The 16,533-nt window shown below is 44.2% G+C and overlaps 1 protein-coding gene across 2 annotated transcripts in view; it reads right to left on the reverse strand.

Annotated features, from left to right (window-relative positions):
• ZSWIM8 (zinc finger SWIM-type containing 8) overlaps positions 1 to 16,282 on the reverse strand; it is a 3,132,642-nt gene extending 3,116,360 nt beyond the window's left edge. For both annotated transcript variants that reach the window (XM_069610680.1, XM_069610679.1), the window contains exon 1: positions 13,985 to 16,282. In XM_069610680.1, the coding sequence (XP_069466781.1) occupies positions 13,985 to 14,162 (178 nt within the window). In that variant the 5' untranslated portion in view covers positions 14,163 to 16,282. The remainder of the gene's footprint in view (positions 1 to 13,984) is intronic.
• Positions 16,283 to 16,533: the final 251 nt, after the last annotated feature.

A 16,533-nucleotide genomic window follows, 5' to 3' on the forward strand; every position in this document is an offset into this window, starting at 1 on the left:
TAATGGTCGCTGCAAACTGTTCCATTCTGCTCTGGGTGGAGGCCTTCTTGGGTTTATCCTTGACCATGGTGCCTATAGTACCGAGGAGGAGCAGGACTATTTGGTTCGCAGAGGTACTTAGAAGACCTCAGTGGCCGTTGAGACAGTCAACCACCAATGGCACGTCAGGTATGGTATCAGGGATTGTTGTAGCTTTTTTTGGAGAGTCGGGCGGTGTGGTTCGTTCTGCGTCTTGTTGATCTGATCAAGAGTCAGTTGCTGGGGTTCCTATGGCCTCCAACCAGTTCCAGACCAGGGGCAGGGGGCGGCAGGGGGACACCTTTGCTGCCTGGAGAAACGAGTATAGCTACACAGTGGGTTTCAGCCAGCACCGCTGGCCCAGAAATGGCTTGCATCCTGTACTACCTAGGCGTCATTGTGCACGCATATTACCTACGTGTTATAGGCCATCGGGTTCAGAAGGCTGTACTTGCGTAATGCGGTAATCTCTGGGTGGAGAGTCCCCCTGGATCCCAACTCCCTCTCAGCACGACCAAGCAGCTCGGCCCTAATGAACACCCCACCGGAGCGCAGTGGCAATCTCACTGGCCCGACGCTGCTTGCTCGTCAGCGGCGACTGTTGTTCTCAGTCATCAGTCCGGCAGCTGTGGTGCCTCCGTGACTATTGCGATTCCTAGGGGTCCAGGTAAGCTATAGGGTGTCACTGGGTGAGTTCACAGTCACACCGCAGCTCCAGGCGGGGGTCCCACTCTGCGGTCTGGGTATTGCAGGTGTAGCCCTGGGGCTGATTCCGTTAACGTCCCTGGTCTCAGATTGCATCGGTGCATGGAATGCCTTGGTTCCTCCACACGCGGGTGTATGGTCCACTCATTGCATGCTTCCAGGTGCAGAGGAGCATATTCAGGGGAGGGCTCAGTGTGTTGCTACTCACAGGGTTAACCTCCCTCCCAATAGGATGTGGTATTTGAGTCCCGGTGTTACTCACCACACCGGACCAGCTCGGGCGTTGGTTAAACGTCCTCGAATGAAGGGAGTGGTACGACGAGTAGAATAGCTAATTAGCCTCCAGAGCTCCAGATCCCCTGAATTCAAAGAATTCAGGCTTCCTCAAGAAGAGGGACTCTTCTTTACAATATACTCTCTGCTCTTCTGGTAAAGACAGACAGAGGTGTCAATCACACAAAAGAGCGGGGGAACACACGCACCGCCAAACCAATGCTGCAAGAAACCACAGAAAAGATTAATGACAGTATAGTATAGTGTTTCAATCAGAAGACAAGAACCCACAAACAGAATACCGGATTGGATTTTGGCTATGGTTTTTAGTAGGTGTGCAGATCCTGAACCTATAAGAGAAACCCCACACGAAAAGCTACAAATAAGTGAGTGTAATACCCCAATGCTGGATATGAATTTTATCAACTTACCTGAAGAGAGGACAAGGTCCGAGGTAAGTTATAGTTCCAGACAAACAACGAAAGGAGAAAATAATAAGCAGGGAGATTAGTACAAGGAAAGTAACCTGGGCAACACGAGGGACACACTAGTTACGGGTTGGTGCATAAAACAGCAAAGCGTTCATAAATGCACAAGTAGCTGTTGTTACACTGAAGTACAAAATGGTCCAAATGAAGAGGATACAAGTCTAGGGTTCAGTAGATGTTTAGATGCTCAAGTCCCCATTAGTACTTTCCAATAAGTTGGTAAATGATGAAACATAGCTCTATGCTATTACTAATATTACTGGGAAACAAGGCAGGAAGGCAACCTAATATTCTTATTCGTATGCGCGTAGCGGAATATAGCACATACACTCACAATTTCAAGCATCACTTACGCTTGTGGGAGGACAATCCAGGTATGTCGGGAAGCTCCCCTGGGGAATTAGCGTGGCGCTGGACAAACTGGAGAGCAGTCCTGGACAAGCAGCAGGAGACGAGGCAATCCGGGAAACGTTCCGCGTTCGGCAGCAGGAGATCAATCAAGGTAAGCGGGAGAAAAGGCAGTCCGTTCAACGTTGTCAGGGTTTGGTTAAAGCCGCATGGACAAAGGAATCCTGCGGAGCATACTCCGAGGTAAGTAAGGACAGAAAATGCACACGGTAGAGGTGTCAGAATAACGCCACAATTAGCAGAACCGGCTAAGCGCCAAACGCCAGATTTAAACTGCAGGAAGGAGGAGCTTCCATGTACGAGTATCAGTCGTACGCACGTGACGCATCACCTGACACGGGCAAGTCTTTCGTGTAAACAATCTCCATGGCAACCTGTGCCTTTGCCATACGGACGTCCTCGCACGCCGATTTCAATGAAAAGAAGGCGTACGCGGCAGAGAAATGGAAGAACCCTACCCATGTGTAACACCCGCCAAGCCCTCAGTCCCATTACAGCAAATGCCTTACCGGGTTGTCGCAGCTTCCATCCAGGAGCAACCCAACAGTTCTCTCCCTCGTCGAACCAGCTGCCCCAATTGTCGCTGCGGCTGGTATTTTCCCTGGGGTTGTGTTGTTGAATGGCCCGGGCTTCAAAGCACGGATTGTGCTATAGCACCCAATCCTTCACCGGAGGCGGCCTGTGGTGTCCGTCGGTCTGTCCCCCACGCAGTCCTGCAGGCTTGTTAGAAAATGGCTGTTTGTGTGGGCCAACCGCTGCGCCGCATAAAGGAGGTTCTCAGGCACGGATCCCAGCGAGGGATGCACCATCTGCTTCCCGTTGGATGCCTCTTCTTCCAACATCAGGATTATCATCAACATAAATGAAGAACACAGGATAACAAGGATAAGTGCGGCTCCTACCGAGCTGCCAACAAACACGCCTTCTCTCTCGCATCGCGCAACAGCGCCCCCAATGTAAGTGCAATTTCTGATGGGAGTATTTCTTTTTTTTTTTTTTTATAACCGTGTCATTTTTTATAAACATGTAAAAATAATCATTTCTTTGCATCTGGTTATTCTTGCACATTAAAATATATATTTTTACTTCTTTGATCAGGCAGTGATAATAATAGTTTCTTCCTGTGGTATGTGCACTACTGGTCCTAACATAGCCCTGGAGCTGTGCGCGTGAAACAGGGTCACATGGTTCTATGTGTCGGTTTCCGATTTTTTGTTGGCAGTATGTCTACTCCCTATTTTTATTGGGAGCATTTGCCTAGTTTTAGGGAGTAAAGTGGCCGATAGCCCTACACCTCTTATCTGTAGGGCTGTTCTCCCTCATTTACAGAGATAAATCATAAACCATAAAATGTGACGAGATGAAGGTTTGAATTAATCATAAACTGGTTGAGATTAATTAAATCCTTCAGCCGGCCACATTTTTAGTTTGGGCTATTAGGTGTCACTCGCGACACCAATACCCAAAAGTATTGCATTGGAGTACAAAAGGGGAAGAATGACATATGAGGGACACGAAATCCGAAGGTGTTGTTTGGTTATGTGCCCACCCATTGCCTGCCCATGGCCATGCTAAACTCTATGGCCATTCCCGCCCACTCCTGCCCAAAACACCTCCTCATGGAAGCTCTTTGAGCTTGCTGTAATCAAGCCTTACCATCAGACTTTGCATTCAAAGGGCCTGCAGTGTTTGTTCAAAGCTGTCTTCTGAGGGTTAATGACTTAATTTGAGTTTTGAACACGCTGCTGGCATAATAAAAATGTGTTACTGGACCTGCCTTCAGCAACTAAATTTATAAGCACTATGCGAGTCCTTCACTGAAGTCCTGTTAAAAACCAGCAATGGCAAAGCCAACATTTTTGGCTTGCTCATACGTTTTAAGGTTTTGCCGGCTGTGGCTGGTAAGTGCCTTTCCCATGCCTACACAAAATCCCAAACTGCTGGCATTGCCAATGATTGTTTGGTTAGGAGTGGTCTCTCTAAATGAGGGCATTGGTCTGGGCAACATTCCACACGATTTTTCATCCATATGCACATTAGTACTGGCATTGCCAGTGGTGGTACACATCCCGATTTGCATACATACTTCCCCTTCCGCAGTATCATGGCAGACTGAAAACAATACTTGGGGGAGCCGGGGGTTGGATCGCCCAGAAAAAAACCTGTGGTAGTGAATTATCCCATACCCATCAACCATCACTCTTTAGCATCGTATACACTGCATTGCCAGTTCAAAAAATTAAGGGACAACAGTACAACGGAAGACGTCCAAAGATTTAACTTTAGTTGTGATATGGCAAACCTTGACTGTGTCAGTGCTACGCCAGGTAACATCTAGCAACCAGTAATGTTGGAATAAAGGTACATTTATTCATTGGATTGTTCACAAAACAAAATGGCATACTGTTTTACAGGTGGATGTATCGATAATTCAATTCCAGTAGCTCCGAATATAAAATGTGTCAAGCGGTATATTCATGTTCTAGGTTCTGAACTATTCATGACTGATATCCAAGGGGAAGATGGTCTTTCCCAGTGAGAGAGAAATTGAGAGTTCAAGTAGGAATTGGCAGTCATGCGTAACAGAGCTGACTGGGGTGGGGCACATCAGCTCAGATTCCTGTCAGGGTTCTGATTAACTGAAGCAATATAGGCCTCCTCTAAGGAGATTAAACTCATTTGAGACCTGCCCTCCTTTGGTGCTCAGGTTCTCCTGGTTTCCTGTACTTTATCAGAGCACGAGTCTCCGCTGTCCTAGGCAGAGGGTCTGAGCTACTAGAGCTCAGCGACGGGTTTAGCAGAGCCTCAGAGAATATCTGTCGGGACTAGATGTGTGAAACTCAGAGAATAGGCTGGTTTGGATTCAAATGCCCCTCTTGTGGGACATATAGTTGAGCCTATTAAATTTGAGAGGATAAAACAGTGACATCATGTGGTTTTTTTAAAGTGGCAGGGCTTAAATGTCGTCCGCGCCCCTCTCCCCCACCCCCCGGAAATTAGTGCAAGTGAGTGTGAAGCCACTAAGGTGGGTAGGGGGTTACTAAACAAAATGCATCATACAATATAATAAAAGGCCAGATGTATGTTTGTCCGATGCATTCATGTGCAGTAGAGACTGCCCACTTTGCGTTTTGTCACCACTAGAGGGAGATGTTGCCTTCGGAAATAAGCGGTGGACTAGGAAATACCTAAGGCCAGCTGTACGTTTGTCTATTAGAGTCATGCACAGCCTGTTATCACAGCTAGAGGCAGATGTAGGTATGCTTTGGCTATACGGTGGTCCTACTGTGTAAATGAAAACCTGCACTTTGGCCGTGTATATGGGCCTGTATACTGGTTTTTAGATAAGGGGCAGATATGGTGCCTTTTACAGCATTTTCATGACAAATTGGATACAAAAGGTGTAGGGTTTAAAAAGTATTCTATAGGGAGAACACATGAAATATCCCAAAAATCGAGATGCCAGGTCACCAACAATGCATAGGAGCAGTTTAATGCAGCAACATTATGGATGTGTCCACCAGAAAGGTGAGTGGCTGAAACCCATGCATCTACACAAATGAATATCTGTGCTACACTGAACAAGCACCGGATACAGGTGCCACTACACCACTAGGGAAAAAACGTCAATTGGCAAATGGCATGCCAAAAAATAACGGCACCAAATACGGAAGGGTTTTGAAGAGCTGCATGTCAGACTGCAGCTTTAATTTCAGGTTTTGGTGTAGGTTTGCGATTTTCCAGTAAAGTAACCTTGTTACGCACATTAGAGTGATAATGTAGAATGCAAGTTGGCAACTTAAGAATAGTCGTAGATACATCCTTTTTCAGATAATTAACAACTTCAGACGTGAGTCCTTGTTTAGATATAAAGGATGTTTTATATGGCATTTGGCGTTCCGAAAACATTCTGTTTTTAAAGTATGGTACCCAAAGTCGTTCAAATTAACAGGTATGTGTGTTAATTTTTGTTACATTTATGCTCATCATAGTGCTGTTTACCTTGCTTCAATTTCCCATTCCTTTAGGCTGTTTTGGATTAAACACAGTGGTAATTTGCACCACTTTCTCTCTGCAGAGAACCAGCTGAGACAGTGGGCCTCATTACAAGTCAGGTTGAATGGGTTAACGGGGTCCGCTAATGGGTGCGGACCCGTTATTCCCATTCCGCCTGATTACGAAGGTCCCGCGAGGGGACCAGGGAGCTAACAACGGGCGGTCGTAATCAGCCCGTTGTTAGCTCCCTCTCCTATTGAGCCCTATGGGGGCTCAAATGGGAATGCGGAAGGTCCGGACCCGGGTTCCCTGAGGGAAGAATTACCGGGCTCTCCCAACTAGGAATGGCACGGTAATTCCCTATTCAGGGAACCCGGTAAAGAGACCGGTTTGGCGGCAGCCATGGAGCCAATAGCTCCATGGCTACCGCCAAACTCGTAATGAGGCCCAGTGGCTTTCACTCAGGTTGCTGAAAATGAAGCCTCTGCAGCCGTAGATCCAGGTATCACTCTGCAATATCAAGGTTCGAAATTGCTGGGAACTATTTAGGCCCCGCTTCTACCTTAGGAGAGCCCGGTCAGCTTAAAACCAAAAACTACCAGGAGCCACTTTCGGCTCTGCATGCCAACTGATACATTTCAAACATGCATGTGAGACATTAACATTTAAAATGTTTATAAAATAAGAATTGGGACACACAGTTAGGGGCTCATTAGATGTTTGGTGGTAACTCAGCGGATTTACCGCTGAGTTACCACCAAACAGCTTTTACTGTTAGCGCCACTTGGTACAGCAGAATTACAAGTGGCAGAGTTAGTCCTGATTTATGGAGTCCATACATAGTACGCCATGGGAATTTCAGCGGAATTACCACCAACGGTAATTCTGCCGAAGTTGCTGTTTTTTGCAGTAAGGTGGAGGAATTACCTTCAGCATTTTGCAGAAGGTCTTTCCTGCAAACACATAGTTCAGTGGTGCAGTAATGTGGCGGTAATGGAATAGTAACACCTGCCTACAGGACGATACCCAATAGCCAGGAGGTGGTTTTAGCGCCTGCTCATCGAATCGGTATTTCGAACCTTGAATATGCACTGTGTGTGGAAGGGGTTTCAGGAGCCTGATCCACTGCATGGACCTTATGTTTGATACCCCTGATCTAGACAGTGACTTTTGCTTCTTCCATTAGTGTATCTTCCATTATTGTATCTTGTTGTTTTATTGTAAAACGCTTTGGATTAAAGCGCTATATAAACTTAGGTATCAGGGGGGGGGGTCGCTCTTCTACAGGTGCCTCAGCTTGTAAATCGTTTACCCAGTGCATCAGAGTTCCACCAGGGTGCGCAGGCAGAGTTCTGTGACCTGGCGAGGGCCATTGCCAGCCAAAGGTGAGTTAGGATATACAATCTAAAAGAAAACGGCTAAATCTACATCACATGGAAAAAAACTGCAATTACAGCAGTAGGTCTCCTAACATTAATCTAGGTACCCAAACATTTATTTTTTTATACAGGTGCCCAGTTTAATTGTTTTTGTTTTACAGTAAGGGCACACTTCTTAAGTACTTACAATTTTCATTACCTTTCGAAAGAGAGTGGCAATTGAGTTAAAGGTACATAAAACTGTGAATAATTAAATGAGCATATGCCAGAATCCCTAATTAATATTCTGCTTCACAAGCTGACACAATTTACTATCATCAGCTTCACACCATCTTACATCAAATGTTAACATTCTTATCAAATACAAATACAACCAGTTTAGGGTGGTTGCTATACGTTTATTAAGTAAGCAGTTGTGTGGTTAACAAAGCACAGGCTGCTTATAATGTTATGTTTCACAGGGTTTCCTGAGATATATGTACCACCAGCATCAATGTATTATAGAGCGATTTGAGGTTTAGGTTAGCGCGTCATAAGCACTCTCCATTGGACTGCCCTTGCTTACTCAGGGAAGGACAATTGTAGGATCCTTAGTGGCCAACTTCTAGAAGTCAGACATGTTAGCATCGCTATTTCTCACCCGCCCAGTCATCGGCTTGGTCAACAGTTATTGACATGGTCTCATTCATCTTTAAGTGCCTTTTCTACATTTTAGAAGGGGGTGAGGGGGTGGGAGGAGAGCAGCTCCAATGGCATATGCAAATACAACTATTTGATGAGCTGTGGGCAATCACTGTACAAATATGTTAAAACAGGGGTAAACCACCAGGAATGCCATTTTACAGTATGCATGAATGAATAGTCCATTGTTCGAGAACATTAAACAGAAGTAGATCAGAATAGCCTAAAAATAATCAAATTAGCGATGGCATCATCTTCCGGCTACTTGAACTTCGATCAGAATGGGGCTGTTAAGTTGTAATGTGACGAGTACTGAGTACCTGCCACACATGTTCCCAATAATGGTGATGACGGAACAATATGTTTGAAACCTATCATTGTGTCACTTAAGACAAAAACAAAAAAAAAAAAACAGGCACGTTACTGGGGATTGAAGAAAAGAAAAGTTGTGTTAGCTTAATATATTGTATGCATAATATCAGCATTAGGCAGTTTCTCTCAAAACCATGAGTTGAACTGCTTCCATAATAATCTGTGAGGGTTTATAATGAACATTCGTTTGGTAATGCACAGATGCCAAACTCCACGCCACCCCCTCTGAAATCTAAACCTAGCAAGCAAGCCCATAGACAGCAAACAATATATAATTCACTTCAAAGCATGCAGAGATAATAAAGATGACTTTGTGCTACTGCATTGTACACAAACGGGGCTAAGGTGCCTTTTAGCGGCTTCGCAAGGGAAAACAAACGCCCAAAAAACTCAGCTTATGTCATTTTGCAAGGCAAAAACGTAAAACCACATTAAATTTCTCTGTGAATGGGGTTGCCCTAGAGAGGTTTAAGACATCTACCTACCTTGGCTATCCAATTTTAAGTTCTTCAAACAGACATCTTCAGGAATCACCCGAGTGTGAGAGCAGATACTATATTCCCCAAATGTAAAGAATTAAGTTTCGATACTGCAGGTTCTCTCTCGTCCCTTTAATCAGATTTTATTTTTAGGGTAAAAATTAGCTCAAAACTGTTATATGGGATTTAGTTATAGCAAGACTGGGATATGGACTAGCTCGCCCAGCTGGAGGGTGTGATCTGGCGTAAGGTCTTAAGCGGTGTCAAACTCAGTATCCACGAGTGCTATTACACATGAACTGGTGCTGACTTCTTTGAAAGCCAAAAAGTCACTGGTGTTTCTTTTTATTATAAGCTAAATTCTTGTGACCTCGCGAAAACAACTTGTACCTGGCCATTGGTGAGGCTGTGAATTCTGGCTAGGTACCCACGCTGGTAAACCTCATTAACCGCTGTGAAAATCTACTGTGCAGGTTGGAAATGGGAAAGGACGAATTAAACAACCAATAGCGGGTTAAATAAAAATAAATAAAAAAAACAACACATTTGCACTTGACTGGTGTGCACACATATAAAGCGTGCATGAAAACACCAGCCTGTCCCACTTACAATATGAACACAGAAGCAAAGGGCCTGTGGTCCCCTACCTGGTGAAATTCCCAAGTACCAAAATCAGGGATACCTTTCTGCTGAACCTTCTTCCAACTAAGGAGGTCCTGCTCAGATGGAAAAGGCTCTTGTTGACAGGAGCTGAAAGTAGATTTTGCAAACAGGCAGGTAAAATCGAAATCCTGAAGCACCCCCTCAGAATGCTTTATGCTGAAAAGTAGGAGGTACTATTTTCAAAAATACTTTGACTGTTCGGATCAGGAATTCTTTTGGGGAAAATGCACTGAGGGTTGACCTAGCTCCCCCATCGTTCCTCCCTCCTCTCATTCTACTCTCCCTCCCGCTCCCTCCGCTCAGCTGACCTACACCTTCTCACTGTACCCCCAGCCCCTTGTGCCGCCTCACGTTTCCGCTCCTTCCAACTCTTGGCCCCCCTCCACTGGAACTCCATACCCCTCTCTATCCGCTCCTCCCCATCTTTCCACTCCTGCCTGAAAGCCCTTCTTCACCACTCTCCCCCCCACCACCGACTCTCCATTCCATACCACTCACCCTATCCCTACCCATCCCTTCCCTCCTTCCCCTACATCCCGATGACCTTATATAAAACGCTGCATGCAAGCCCTTCCTCACCAATCCCCCCCGACTCTCCTTCCCTATGGCTCCACCCCTATCCTCTACCCATCCCTTCTCCTCCCTCCTCATCCCCATTACCTCATACAGGAAGCTGTAACCACCTAAGGGTGTTAAACTCACCCGTGAACTTCCCTGCCCTTACTCCCCCACTCCTCCCGAGTTAATTGTTCCATATACTGTACCACTGGTTTGTTTCAAGTTTGTAAATAGGCTTCTTCTTTTGTACTGTTGTTATTCTGTAAAGCGCTATATAAACTCAATAAACAAGTGTCAATGGTGGTCTCGGAAGGTAACAGCCTGAATCTAAATGCTCTCAATTAATTTGAACAAGCACAAATAGGTCATTTTAATCCCCTTACTCTTGAGAACACACTCTTGAGGACATACAATTTGGTATTCTGAACACATGAACTTCATCTTTTTATTCACAAATGAACTGGTTTTATGGATGAAGTACATTGGTATTCGTTTTTGTACAATCGATTGAGTAACCACACTATGAAATGTTCAATTCTATTTATGCTTTTTATTTCTGTACTGACCTTTTTAATTTTCAAATGTTTTGTTAATGTTGAACTTGTTTTAACCGATATACAAATAAAAAAAGATATAAATAATTAAGCAAACACGAAACCATGAGATTGCAGTTAAGGTGTGTTCTATTTAAAAATGTACACATTCACAAATGCATCAGTCGGATTGAGAAATTCTACTGAAAATAAATTGGACAGCATAATTTTGAGAGGTAATCAGACATGTATTCAGCATCTAAATCGAGGATCCATTTGTACGGGAGGATCTGGGAGGTTTGAGCAGGCAATTAAAGGCAGTGTGGGAATCTCATGTGGCGTGAGCAAGGTACTGAAATGTCACAGAGTACATAAGAGAGCTACTGTGGTACTAGTGGGTTCGGCTTTTATATTTTGTTATTGGAAGGGAGTATAGAGACTGCTGGATGATCAGAAAAAGTGATTTTGTTAACACTAGATCCTGAGTTGTTTTAGTTAATGCATAGTGTATCTTGGAAAAAATTATTTTCTTATACGCGTTCCTACTCGAGCTATAACATGCGTCTTAGCATGTCACATGGGTTTCACAGTCTGCACCACTTTCGTGAATACTTCTCTTATGAGTCATGAAGCATATAGAGGAAAAGGATTAACAAAACGGCATCTGCTATTACAAATGGCAAAGGGATACAAAATTGCAGAGAACAATTTGCACAAAACACAAAATATTAAGCAGAATTATTAGGGAAATTTCAAGTTGGCTGCTTAAGACTTCAGCTCGCACCAGGTTTGGATCAATACAAGGGCGAGAAAGGTTAATTGCTTGGTGTCCCGTGCATATCTATTTCTAATTTGTGATAGCAGTTACATGGTTAGTTGTGAGGACAGAGAGCAGTTTCACCCCTTGCTTGGAGGACAACAGCATAACCAGGAGGCAGAAAATTGATACTGGGGCAGGTTTTTTTGGTTGCTGTCTTTATCTACATCAGGGGTCTGCAACCTATGGCTCTCTAGATGTTTTAGACTACGACCCTCAAGATCCCGGAACATAGATTTGTTTATGCTGTCTAAGGTTGATGGCCGATGTAGTCCAAAACATCTGGAGAACCAAAAGTTGTAGCAAGTAAATGCTCCACTGTCCCTTTCACAGACAAGACATTTCCCTGCATATCAGTCTTTGTCCTGCCCAGGGGAAGTCCAGCACCGAGTCTCACTCTAAGTTACCAGGGGAATCCAGACATGAACCCCTTTCTCACTGCTCTTAGAGGGACACAGCTTCACCTCACTGATGATGCCCAACTAGGCTGAAACACGTGTATGGGGTTGCTGTGGTACTCTTGTTCAGAGGGGAATTGCCTAACATTTCGGTGCTGGACTGCCCCTGTGCAGGACAAAGACTGATATGTGGGAAATGTCTTCTCTGAAAAGAACAGTGAGCTAAAGACTTGGTTGAGACTCTCCCAGGGGCCATCCACCTAAGAACAAGTCAATGGGCTGTGTTCGTGCTGGTAGAGAGTTTCCCAGACCCCCCCTGTTTTGGATTACTATGAGTACTGAGCCTTAGGCTCTGGAATGTTCTCACAATGTATACATAACAGAAACAGGCCCATTAAATTATCAATATCAAAATGCAAAAATGAAAAATCCTTACGGAAGAAGAAAAAATAGGTTTTAAAGGGGGCTGGGGGGAGCTAAACATACAAGTCATTAAAACCATCACAAATGGCTCCATACTTATCAATTCGCTTTTTATACTTGAAGGACATCTACTCCCTGTCAGAAAGGATTGATAAACTGTAAAGCCAGTCATCAACTGTACACTCCCATTCTTACCCTATGAAAAAACTGATATCCAAATTCGGAAAACATCAGAAGAAAGAACTTGTCTGGGGAGGATAGCTCAGGGGCAACACGCTCGCCTTGGAAGCAAGACGACGCGGAGTAACACAGATTCAATCCCCGGATTGAAACCTCTGGGTATTAAGCATGTCATAAAATTATAATATAATAACTCTGCTGACAAACATTTACTTGACTGCTGCATGTTACAGGCAATTAAATTAAGGATTTTGGATAGAGGACTCCTCTACAGTCCATCCTCTGCATCAGGTTGGACTAAGAGTCCTAGTTCTACAGGACAATTTAATACTTGCTATTTTTTCCTTTCATCTCTTCTTTTTACCACTTCGAAGTGACAGTAGGCGATGCATATCACAACACAAAACCCGAAAAATTTAAAATTAAAAAAAGAGACTACAGTTTGAAACAGTCACTAGGGATATATGCACAACATAAGGAATGCAATTATCTTTGTTAATGCAGATTCGATCAGATGTTTACAACATTTCTCAGTCATTTGGATTTTTATGGTTTTGTATAATTTACATGTCAAAACTGTCTAGAATAAAATAGACACAAAGATAAGCAGTCAGCTCAGAGGGCCAATGTGTCTTCTTCAGATACCTGTGTGCAATGATAGAGTCACAGGCATGAAAATTTGCAACTTGAACCACACCTTCAACTCTCCCGAGGTTGACGCCTTCAGCAAAATTGGGTTTAACAATAAGATTTCAGTATACTGCTTTCAGCCCAATGATATTTAGCATGAGCTAAGCAGAAGTTGTTAAAGTTTGCATTAGGCAGAAAAATCTGGAAAACTACCTTATATAGATGCAAACACACCTAGAAATAGAAAAGGGCCACCCCTCGCCTCAGTTTAAATCACTTTTTCCCCCTTTTGCTCACTAATAACACAAACTTATTAGCCAAACCTTCTGTATGCCATTTTTGAATTCAGATAATGTTCCTTTCTGGTAACTACCAGAATCCTCCACCTCCATCTACTGTATGGTGAAACGTAATGTATTATGAAGCCTAGGCCCCTCTCCCACTTTACAGGATTCTCAAATTCAGGTGCAACCTCCATCTCTATTATATGCTGAAACCCACCTATTGGGGAACCTAGGTTTTTCTCCCACAATACAGGACTCTCAAATCTAGGTAAAGCCCCCATTTTTATCTACTGGATGGTGAAACGTAATGTGCTATGAAACCTACGCTTATCGACCACTTTTGCAGGACACTCAAATCTAGGTGTGGCCTACATCCTGTCTACTGTGTGGTGAAACGTAGTATATTGTGAGACCTGGGCCTCCCCCCCACCATTCAGGATTCTCAAATCTAGGCATTTAGCCAAACTGCGAAAGTCAGCTGCGAGACATATAACCCACTAACAAAAAAAGCTCAAAATGACTGTCTGTATACAACTCATACAAAAACCCACACAACCACCTCTTGCACAGCAAGCCGCACGCACTTCACCACACGGCAACAACAAACAACACATAAGCCACACCAGCAGCACACAAGGACTGACATTGATCCAATGTTCGCACCAAAGCTCAGCGCACAGTGTTGAAGAAACCACTCACCTTTCATCTTGACAGTGGGCGAGTTTGGTCCAGCAGATTGTTTCCTCCATCCTCTCCAATTTTGGCATAGGCTTTCCGCCTCTGAGATGAAGGAGCAGAGGGAATCTTCCTCAAAGCGGTCTGAATCTTCGAATGAGAACCTTTCCCCGTCCTCCCACTCCGCAAACATGAGTTCCATCACATCCAAAAAAAACACCAAAAGGAGAAACGTGTGCTGAGTCAACGCCGAGTACACAACCCTGGACTCAGAAAAAAACAACTGAAGATTTCACTATCCGAACCTCCTCTATCGTAGAAAGAAGTTGTGCAACGGTGGTGTGCGGCAAAAAGAAATAAATATATCATTTGAAAAGGTGCTTTAAAAAGGAACACTAGTGCTTAAAAAATGTACACTTGTGTGGTCTACTGCTTTTCCAATCAAAAGTAGAGCATGTTAGTCTTTGGGATAAACTCAATTTGCGTGATTCATGCTGAAAAACGAGTTAATGTTTACATATTCAATGTAGAGAAACAGGATATCCAATTCTTGTGCTTGCTATGTTGTCCAAAAGTTTGCAGCCAAGTCAAAATAACAAAAAAAGGCGTGCAGAATGTATTTTCTTTTTCCGATCCTTTACGAGAAAAAAAAAGATTGTGTTTTGCTACAACTCTAAACAATGTTAATTAGTAGTATACTATAGTCGTACGTCCTAAAACGTCAAAAAATGCAGCATTTGGTGTTCGCAAATATACTTTAAGTCTAACGGGTTACTTTACGTGCCCAGTGGAACTCTTCAATTAAGACATGATTAATGTATTGAACTATTAATTTCCCCAAGCCAAAATACCCCTCGCCACTAGTTTCGGATTTCAAAATCCTTATACAAAATTACTTTCAACTATTGGTGTCTTGGTCGCTTGACACTTGCTCAAACATTTTCGATGGGTAATTTAGAGAACGAAGAATAAATCCGCTCTTGGACAACATAAATCACCAGAAAAGGGGGCGCTTTCACGTGAAGATCATGAAGTAATAAATACACAAAGGAATGCCAGACCGTTGAAGTCAATTCTTTGCCTCTCCCCGTCAATATAGGCTTTCTTTCCCCCGGTATTTTTTTCCTTTCTTTATTGACGGGGTTCAATGTTTACTTTGTGGCACTCCTTTGCTCGAGTAGTTTATTTTGGCGGAGGCATTCTGTCCACTCCAGAGCGTGATAGGTCTCGTCTGGTTAGAGCGACGTCCCTTACGTGCACTTCAATGCATTGGGCGCATTAATACGGCCGATAGCTTTTTCCATCAGTGGAAATGTAGTTCCGGTTAAACAGAGGACTCTCGCTTCAGAATGGATGGGATGTGTTTAAAAGGGGCAGTGAGAGTTGAGGGCAGCTGGTAATTGTGATAACAAGACTGGCCTGGACGACTGATGAACGGCTAATTTCTGTGGGATGGCTACAGTTGCCGGTTCCACTGGCTTGCGGGCGTTAGGGAAAGTGGAAACAGCCAGCGTCTGACATCCAGGACCCCAAGGAGGGGGGGCGCCGTGAAGACTGCTGCCCAGCCTCTGCTGTCCCCTTGCAGCCTTCCGTGCAATAACTGTCCATGAATCAGCGCCTCCGACGGCGGACTGCCCTGCCTGCCTCCCTCCTCTGCTGCCCGAGACCTTTCCCGCCGCCACAGTCTGTCACCGCCCCCTCCCTGTTTGAGGAACGCGGCTGCTGCTGCTCGGGACGGTTGGGTCAGGCAGCTCCATAAACGCCTTCTCGCAGGCGGGGCGGAGCGAAAGCCGGGAGAAGGACGGCCCGCCTCTTCCTCCTTTGCTGCCGGTGTCCTCCCCTTCCCTCTGACGGGTAGCCAATCCTCAGATCGAGGCGGGGGTTTGGGTACCTCGGCGAAGTAATCCACGATGGGCTGGAGGCAATGACAGTCTTTGAAGGGGGGTGTTGATAATACTATTATTATTGACTGTGCTAAAGGGGCACAATTGTAATGTGTACAGATTAATATTTCTCAGTATTAAGTTCTCTGATTTAACGGTGGCGTCTCCAAGAATTCTATTTGATGACGACCCACAGATAATGACGCACATCTGTGCTTTGTGTATTCTCTATATTACATGTGCTAAAACGATGTATGGATTTACAACATCTGGATTTTCGTTTCCCGTAGCTCTGTGAAAGTGCTACTCTCACTGTCAATCGATTTATAACGCAGTCTCATTCATCTTCAGATAGTGAAGTATAACGTATTTATTCACTTGTGGTTGATTTAAAGTAAGGCATCTTATTAATATTCAATCTAATAAATGGTGAAATAGAAGCCTTATGACAATGTGTCTAATGAGGGTTGGATAAGATGAATGTTTTTTATTTTTAGTGATAAAATGCAGGTAATTGTGTACCCTAGTCTGCATGATGGCATGGTAAACGGTAAATATCCATGACTGTTGTGCAGCCACAGCATTTGGATGTTATATTAGCGTCTGCTTGATGATGCTTTAGCCATGACGGGGCTGATGTGCACTAGATGTCTGGCCTAAGTGTCTTCACAATAACCCTGCAGGGTCCTC

This window comes from Ambystoma mexicanum, chromosome 8 (genome assembly GCF_040938575.1).
Source record: "Ambystoma mexicanum isolate Mex_15411 chromosome 8, UKY_AmexF1_1, whole genome shotgun sequence".
Taxonomy (NCBI): Eukaryota; Metazoa; Chordata; class Amphibia; order Caudata; family Ambystomatidae; genus Ambystoma; species Ambystoma mexicanum.